Genomic DNA, 9,262 nt, shown 5'->3' with positions numbered 1-9,262 from the left:
TATCTTCTTCGGCCATATTTTCTGAAAATGATGAGGATACCCTACAAAGTCTACCACTTAATATACGTGACCAAGCTCTCATGTACGTGTAAGAAGAGAATAAAAGGAAGAACAAAAAAACAAAACAAAGAAGACAAAGTTACATACAAGAAAAGAGAAAAGAAAAAAAGAAAAAAGAAAATAAATACTATAATTTATACAAAAGGTTTCCTCCTCGGCAACAGCACCAAAAACTTTACACGATCAAAATATTGATGTCTTCTCTCAAGTGCAGGAATATCAAAGTAATAACTAACCCGACAAGACTAGAGTCGAACCACATGGAGGCTAACTATATAAATTATAAACAACAACAATAATAACAAGAAAAAGTTAAAGAGGACATTGAGATTGCAAACTTAATATGAGGATTAAAGAATAATAAAAATAAATGTCAAGGTTAGAGGATCTAATAATGGTATTTCAAACAAGTATAATATAAACTTTTTTTATTACTTAATTGGAAATCACACACAAAGGAGGTTATAATCAGATTATAAATCATTAACATGATTACATTAGTTATCTTATTTGAATAATGCTAATACTTGTAAATGTTGTCAGGTATTCATTATTATAACTTATGTTAACAATAAATCAAATTCCTTTCATAGCACAAGTATCGGTTACACCATACAATTGAGTTATGAAAGTGCCAAGTATTTGTTGTACCAAGTGTTGTACAACATAAATCTAGATTAATCATTTAGCAAACAAAGTATTAAGAGTGAACAATATGACAAATATAAAACATATTAGTAGTACCAAACATTAAAGTTCATATTGAGTTTATACTATACTTTTTTTACACCATTATTGTAACCTTTTCACCTTAACATAATAAACTTAACTAAATATAATGAAAGAAGCAAAACATAAATAAACAAGATAAGAACATAAATAAGATATAAGTTAACTAAGTAAAGGAAATGAAATGAAAAGTATAAACAAGAGATTAATGAAAGCAAAACTTGAACATTATAAAAATATATATAAAAGAAAGCTAGAACATGATCTTGATTTGAAAACTAAGATGCCTAAATGCATGACAAATGCCTTCTTTTATAGGACAAAATTTAAAACTATTGATTTCATAACTAATTGTTAAGCGGGTGACCAACTCTTGACTTGGTAACAATCCTTATCTTCTTATCTAAATAAAATGTCATTGCTAACGTCAGAATTTGAACAGACTTGAATCATAAAAGTTCTAGAAAATTGTCTCAGCTTTCTATCCAAAAAAATATCGAAGTCATTTGGATTTTTAGAACTCAAGATATGGGCTAAATACTAAACAATGTCTAGGCTGTAGGACATATTTAGATTTCTTTGTTGTTGCTAAGATTTGAACTTTCAAATAGTAAAATTAAGTCTTGCATTCCCATAAATATTTTAGGCCTATATCTTAGCTTTCCATCCATATATAGCAAACCTAAATCCAAGTTCTACAACTCTAGATATGACCTAATAATTGAACAGTGTTCTAGTTTGGACAAAACCAACATATTTTTTAAAGCTTCACCCTCTCTTTATCTTCTCAATTTCAGTAGTTGAACTCATCAATAAATCTTTTGATTTATGTGATAGGCCTACATATAAAATAAATATTTATTATAAATTAAAAGTATCTTATATTATTAGACATGTTATTATAAAACGTGTCATAGTTAAGGAGTTATTGATATTTTAAGTGTAAAATGATGATATAAAATCTTGATAAAATATATTTTTAAGAACTAATCAGTAATTAATTTTTTATACTTAATTATTATCAATTTCTTTTGTTCATTTTATTTGTTATTAAAATCTTTTTTAAATCATATTGTTAAATTAATCAATTTCATTAAGCCAATAAAATTAATAATCTAGACATCAATTTTTTTTTTAATATAAAAAAGAATTTATATTAGAAAAATTTAACCTTATCTACATTATATCATAGAGCACCCGTCTAGTCTAATTAATGTCAAGGCTAAGCTATTTAAAAAGATAAAATAAAATAAAATAAAATATCGTACTTGGGGAGGGGATGGAATACCGCCAAAAAGGATAAAAATGGTTCCGAAACTGTACTGTGTGGCAAATAATAAAACAATGGTGCGCAGCGTCATCCATCCTCTGCTCTACTCTTCTTCCTTTGCTGCTTCTTCATCTTTTATACGCTCCGAAGGAAATCTTCGTCTCTATTCTATAAATGCACCATGGCTTCTCTTGCTTTCACTCCAACTCCAACCCCAAAACATGATCTCTCTCACTCTAAAGCTAAACCGACAAAATCATACAATAAAGTAATTAGAAAACCACTCCATCTTTCTATGCCTCAAATCCAATATAAAAACTGCGAATCTAATTTGCAGCAATCTTACTTCAACACCATCTTTTCTCTATGTGGACAAGGTCAAATTCAAGCGGCTTTCAAAATTTTAACTGAGATGGACAGAAGAAAAATCCCAATTGGGCCCGATATCTATGGTCTGCTACTTCAGGGATGCCTCTATGATCGTGCTCTCTTTATGGGTCGGCAAATTCACTCTCGAATTATAAAAATTGGTGATTCTCTTGCAACAAATGAGTATTTAGAGACGAAGTTGTTCATTTTTTATGCAAAATGCCATCTTTTTGAGGTTGCAAATAAATTTTTTTCTAGATTAAGTGTAAAGAATGTGTTTTCTTGGGCTGCTATTATTGGTTTGAATTGTAGAATGGGTTTCTATAGAGAAGCTTTAATGGGTCTTTGTGAGATGATAGATACTGGGATTCTGGCTGACAATTTTGTGGTGCCTAATATTTTGAAGGCATGTGCTGCATTGCAGTGGATTTCGTTTGGGAGAGGGGTTCATGGGTATGTAGTGAAAATGGGTTTTGATAGGTGTGTGTTTGTTTCAAGTAGTCTTGTGGATGCGTATGGAAAATGTGGGATTTTAGAGGATGCAAGGAAGGTGTTTGATAATATGTCTGACAAGAACGTAGTTACATGGAACTCCATGATTGGAAGTTATGTCCAAAATGGGTTCGATGTGGAAGCAGCTCGACTGTTTTCTGAGATGAGGTTGGAAGATGTTGAGCCCAATCAAGTTACATTATTGAGCATTCTTTCAGCTTCAGCTAATTTAGGTGCAGTTGAAGAGGGTAAGCAAGCCCATGCGATTGCTGTTTTAGGTGGATATGAACTGGACAGCATCTTGGGTGGTTCAATTTTGAACTTCTATTCCAAGGTTGGGCTAATCAAGGATGCTGAGTTAGTCTTTGGTATGATGCTTGAAAAAGATGCAGTTGCTTGGAATTTGCTCATTTCTAGCTATGTGCAATATGGCCAAGTTGAAAAGGCGCTTGATTTGTGCCATTTGATGAGATTAGAGAACATGAGATTTGACTCTGTGACACTGGCATCCATATTATCTGCCTGTTCTATTATGGGAAATATAGAACTTGGTAAAGAGGGGCACTGTTATTGTATTAGAAACTATCTTGTATCTGATTTAGCTGTGGCTAATAGTATGATAGATATGTATGCCAAATGTGAAAAAATTGCAGATGCAAGGCACGTTTTCAACTCTACAATGAACAAAGATCTTCTATTATGGAATACTCTATTGACTGCTTATGCAGAGCTTGGTGTAACTGGAGAAGTCTTGAAGCTGTTTTATGGGATGCAGTTGGAAAGTGTGCCACCAAATGTGATGTCATGGAATGCTGTGATTTTGGGATTTATTAGAAATGGCCAGATCAATGAGGCTCAAGATATGTTCTCACATATGCAGGCTGTTGGCATCCATCCGAACTTGATAACATTTACTACCCTCATCTGTGGTCTGGTTCAAAATGGTTTTGGCAATGAGGCCATTCTGGTATTCCAGAAAATGCAAGAATGTGGGATAAGAGCTAATCTCCCAATCATCATTAGCACGATCTCAGCTTGTACAGATGTGGCATCATTGCAATATGGAAGGGCCATTCATGGCTATATCTTAAGGCATGACTTATTTTCACCTATTCTAGTCGCAACTGCTTTAGCGGATATGTATTCCAAATGTGGAAATATGGACCAAGCTAAGAGGGTTTTGGTGTAATTTCAAGAATACATTCATACGATCTCTGCCAGTGGATTTGGTCAAGGTTTAGAAATTCTTGTGCAGCTTAAGCATCCATAGATTAGAACCAGATAAAACACACCTGCATATCCGCTTCAATGATGCTGACTGATAATATCTTGGTAAGTGAAAGTCTTCGCCTTTTATGGATGTATACTTTGAAAATCATGTCCAAAGTGTGGAGAATTATTAATTTATGATAAATCTTCTTTCTAGGTTTGGAATCCGGATGAAGCTTCAAGGTTTTCTCTCACCATGCCATGAGACACTGTGAGATGAACAAGATTATTTCTAAACAAGTTTTTAGATTTCGAACTACGTGGCCCTTTGAAATTCATATACAGCTGCCGGGAGGTGAATTTGTTCTAAAAATCAAGGTATTTAATGCAACTAGAAAGGCCTAAAGAAAAGGCTAGACGTGGCTGGAATTCAAATTGGCTGCGAACACCTTGCATTTGTTGCTCATGATGGGTCACACACCGCAACTGTGGTCGTACATGTAATTTTTGTTTTAATGTGAACTGAAATTCGTTCGAACTAGAGAAATTTCTTCCATTGAGAACAAATGAAGTGTTGTCAACTGTTCCAAAAAAAGGAGAACGTTGCCTAGTTGAAAACAGGACTACAATCACTTTGGATATGGTTATGCACAAATAGTCCAAAAACTCTCTAATGACCTGTTTTAAGTTGTTAGGTTTGGTCTTACTTTTTTTGCCGTGAACTTTAGCTTCTTCTTTTTTATATTAATGTGGATTTTTAGATCAGCTTATACTTATGTGTTCCTCAACTAATCTCACAAATCCTAAAATTAATAACTATATAAATTTTCAATGATCCTGAGTTTTGTGAAACTCGAATTAGGTTTGGTCATACTTGAACTTTGACTCCTTTTTTTAGTTGTGGTGGTGAGTTTTGTGAAACTCGAATTAGGTTTGGTCATACTTGAACTTTGACTCTTTTTTTAGTTGTGGTGGTGATAGATGACATATACAATGACAAAAAGAAAGAAGCTTGAACAATTTATGTTCAAACTTTGATAGGTAGTTGATTTAATGTTGAATCGAGTAGAATATTTTTTATAACAAGTGATAAAATAACTCTATATATTGTTAGAAAGAAGAGTGAAAAGTCGGCTAGCCTATTATACACCCTAGCTCCTTCGACCATTGACTCTCTATACAAACAAATCTTACATAACCAGCTCCATGGCCTTTATGAATAACCCATTTTTATCACTTGCCATATGGCACTTTGATATCATCATTGGTCAACACCACAGTCTTGCCACCATCGATACATTATCATACTAGTTTATCTTTCCGTATTTTGTAACAGGTTAATATCATTTTTTTAATATAAAATATATAAAGAATATTTTAAGTATCTTAGGTTTGATGACCATACAAGATTTAAGCGCCTTTAGTTTGGCCCAAGAGACTTAGGTCTAGAAACCTTGGCAAACTCGTGCCTGGGCCTGACACTGAAAATGGTTGCTAACCTATGGTTGGGTCTGGCACTAAAAATGGTTGTCAAACTCAAGCAAACAACAAACAAACCAATGATAATTGTATAATTTAGTTGTTAGGAGAGAGAAAAGAAAAGAAAAAACCACAAACAATCGATCATCGATGGCAATCCAACTATTATATATGTCTACACGCGCTGCACCATATGGTAGAGGGCATGTCTAGCATCTATCTAGACAATGGATGGTCAGATTTTGCCATTTGGAGGCGTTTCATACACCTCTTTAATGGAGCGGGTGTCGTTCTAATAGAACATGTTGAATATACGCTAGCAACTTTTCAAATAAAAAATAGAAAAGTCAATGTGAAAAAATTAAAACGCCTTTCATGGTTCTTTTAGTTACACACCATGCTCATATAAATTTCAACAACAACAACAATAACAATAATTAATAACAACAACAATAATAATAATAGTAATAACAATAGTAGTAGTAGTAATACTAATAATAATAATAATAATAATAATAATAATAATAAAGAAAAAGAAGAAGAAGAAGATGATAATGAGAACTTTGAGATGGAATATTAACGTAAAGATTTAACAACGATAACAATAAATGTCAAGGTTAGAGGATCCACTAATGGTATGTCAAACAAGTATAGTATAAACTTTTATTAGTCAATTGGAAGCCACACACAAAGGAGGTTCCAATCAGATGATAAATTGTTAACATGATTACATTAGTCATCTTATTCGATTAATGCTAATACTTGTAAATCTCGTCAAGCATTCATGATTATAACTTATGTTAACAACAAATCAAGTTCCTTTCCTAGCTCAGGTGTCGGTTATACCATACATTATGGGCTATGAAAGTGCCAAGCATTTGTTGTACCAAGTGTCATACAACATAAATTCCAAACAGTGTTCAGTGTTTGGCCCATATCTGGAGTTTTAGAAGCCTAAATGACCTAAATTGTTTACACAAGAAAGCTGAGACAATTTCCTACAACTTTTATGTTTTCAAGTGGCTCTAATTTTGACATTATCAATGATGTTTTTGGCAGATAAGAGAAGATAAAGATTGTCACCAAGTCAAGAGTTGGTCACCCACTCATCAATTAGTCATCAAATCAATAGTTCCCAATTTTGGCCTATAAAAGGAACCAGTTACCATGCATTTAGGCATCTTGGTTTCCAAATCAAGATCATGCTCTTGCTTTCTTTCTTTGTATTTTTTGTAATGTTTATGCTTTGCTTTCATTAATATCAAGTTTATGCTTTTCATTTCCTTTCATTTACTTAGTTAACTTTTATCTTATTTATGTTATTGTTTTGTTTATTTATTGTTCTTTCTTTCATTATGTTTAGTTAAGTTTATTATGTCAAGGTGAAAAGGTTACACTAATTGTGTAAGAATAAGTATAATGTAAATGATTGATACTTAAAAGTGTATTTTTATCATGGTTTTATATCATCATTTTGCACTTGAAGTATCAATAACTCCTTAACCAAAGCATGTTTTATAATAATATAACTAATAATATAAGATACCTTTAATTTATGGTAAATGTTCATTTTAAATGCAGGCCTATCACATAAATGAAAGGATTGATTGATGAATTTAAGAACTGAAATTGGAAGGACAAAGAGATGGCCAAACTTAGTAAAGAGATGTCGGTGCAATCCAAACTAGAACACTATTCGGTAATTGGGTCATATCTGGAGCTGTAGATCTTAGATTTAGGTCTACTTTATATGGATGAAAGGTAAGACATAGGCCTACAACTTTCATATGGATCCCAAGATCTAAAAAGGCCATTTTCAAGTCCAAATTGTAGCAACAACAAAAAAGTCTGAATTTATCTTCCAACCCGAGCACTGTTCAGTATTTGGCATATATCTGGAGTTCTAGAAGTCCAAATGAGTTGAATTGTTTACACAAGAAAGTTGAGATAATTTCCTACAACTTTCATGTTTCAAGTGGCTCTAATTTTGATGTTATCAATGATGTTTTTGGCAGACAAGAGAAGATAAGGATTGTCACCAAGTCAAGAGTTGGGCACCCACTCATCAATTAGTCATCAAATCAATAGTTTTCAATTTTGGCCTATAAAAGGAAGCATTTGCCATGCATTTAGGCATCTTGGTGTCCAAATCAAGATCATGCTCTTGCTTTCTCTCTTTGTATTTTTGTAATGTTTATGCTTTGCTTTCATTAATATCAAGTTTATGCCTTTCATTTCCTTTCCTTTACTTAGTTAACTCTTATCTTATTTATATTCTTATTTTGTTTATTTATTCTTCTTTATTTCATTATGTATAGCTAAGTTTATTATGTCAAGGTGAAAAGGTTACACTAATGGTGTAAGAGTAAGTATAGTGTAAACTTAATATGGGCTTTAATGTTTGATACTAACATGTTTTTTATTTGTTATCTTGTTCACTCTTTAATACTTTGCTTGTTAAATGACTAATCTTGATTTATGTTGTATAACACTTGGTACAACAAATGCTTGGCACTTTTATAGCCCATATTGTATGGTATAACTGACACCTGAGCTATGAAAGGAACTTGATTTGTTGTTAACATAAGTTATAATCATGAATGCTTGATGAAATTTACAAGTATTAGCATTAATTGAATAAGATGACTAATGCAATCATGTTAGCATTAATTCAATAAGATGACTAATGTAATCATGTTAACAATCTATAATCTGATTGGAACCTTCTTTGTGTGTGGTTTCCAATTGAATAATAAGAGTTTATACTATACTTATTTGACATACCATTAGTGGAACCTCTAACCTTGACATTTGCTATTATCGTTGTTTAATCCTTACATTGATATTCCATCTCAAAGTTCTCATCTTTTTTTTCTTCTTCTCCATCTCTTTCTTTATTACCACTACTACTACTATTTCTATTACTATTGTTGTTGTTTATAATTGTCATTTATAATTTGTACAATTAACCTCCCTGTGGTTCGACCCCAGTCTTGCCAGGTTATTTATTACTTCGACACTCTTGCACTTGGGAGAAGATATCAATCTTTTAGTCGTGTCAGTAAACTTAATATGGACTTTAATATTTGATACCAACATGTTTTGTATTTGTTATCTTGTTCACTCTTTAATACTTTGCTTGTTAAATGACTAATCTTGATTTATGTTGTATAACACTTGGTACAACAAATACTTGGCACTTTCATAGCTCATACTGTATGGTATAATTGACACTTAAGCTATGAAAGGAACTTGATTTGTTGTTAACATAAGTTAGAATCATGAATGCTTGACGAGATTTACAAGTATTAGCATTAATCGAATAAGATGACTAATGTAATCATGTTAACAATCTATAATCATATTGGAACCTCCTTTGTGTGTGGTTTCTAATTGAATAATAAGAGTTTATACTATACTTATTTGACATACCATTAGTGGATCCTCTAACCTTGACATTTGTTATTATCATTGTTTAATCCTTACATTAATCTTTCATCTCAAAGTTCTCATCAACTTTTTCTTCTTTGTTATTATTACTACTACTATTACTACTAATATTATTGTTGTTACTCTTGTTGTTATTTATAATTGTTGTTTATAATTTGTACAATTAACCTCCTTGTGGTTTGAGTTTGCCGGGTTATTTATTAC

The 9,262-nt window shown here is 32.0% G+C and overlaps 1 protein-coding gene and 1 long non-coding RNA gene across 2 annotated transcripts; one reads left to right on the top strand and one right to left on the bottom strand.

The window, feature by feature from the left end:
• The first annotated feature begins 2,103 nt into the window (after window positions 1-2,103).
• Window positions 2,104-4,749, top strand: CRR21 (Tetratricopeptide repeat (TPR)-like superfamily protein). Its single transcript, XM_011015623.1, has 2 exons — window positions 2,104-4,252; window positions 4,347-4,749. The coding sequence occupies exon 1, from the start codon at window positions 2,241-2,243 to the stop codon at window positions 4,107-4,109; it is 1,869 nt and encodes a 622-aa protein (XP_011013925.1). The 5' UTR covers window positions 2,104-2,240; the 3' UTR covers window positions 4,110-4,252; window positions 4,347-4,749.
• Window positions 4,348-5,410, bottom strand: LOC105117847 (uncharacterized). Its single transcript, XR_840822.1, has 2 exons — window positions 5,085-5,410; window positions 4,348-4,860 (listed from the first exon to the last, which is right to left on the bottom strand). It is a non-coding gene; the product is annotated as an uncharacterized LOC105117847 (long non-coding RNA).
• Window positions 5,411-9,262: the final 3,852 nt, after the last annotated feature.

This window comes from Populus euphratica, unplaced genomic scaffold (genome assembly GCF_000495115.2).
Source record: "Populus euphratica unplaced genomic scaffold, PopEup_1.0 scaffold1543.1, whole genome shotgun sequence".
Classification (NCBI taxonomy): Eukaryota; Viridiplantae; Streptophyta; class Magnoliopsida; order Malpighiales; family Salicaceae; genus Populus; species Populus euphratica.
Note: the sequence above shows the minus strand (reverse complement) of the source record. Positions and strands in the feature narration are given on the sequence as shown.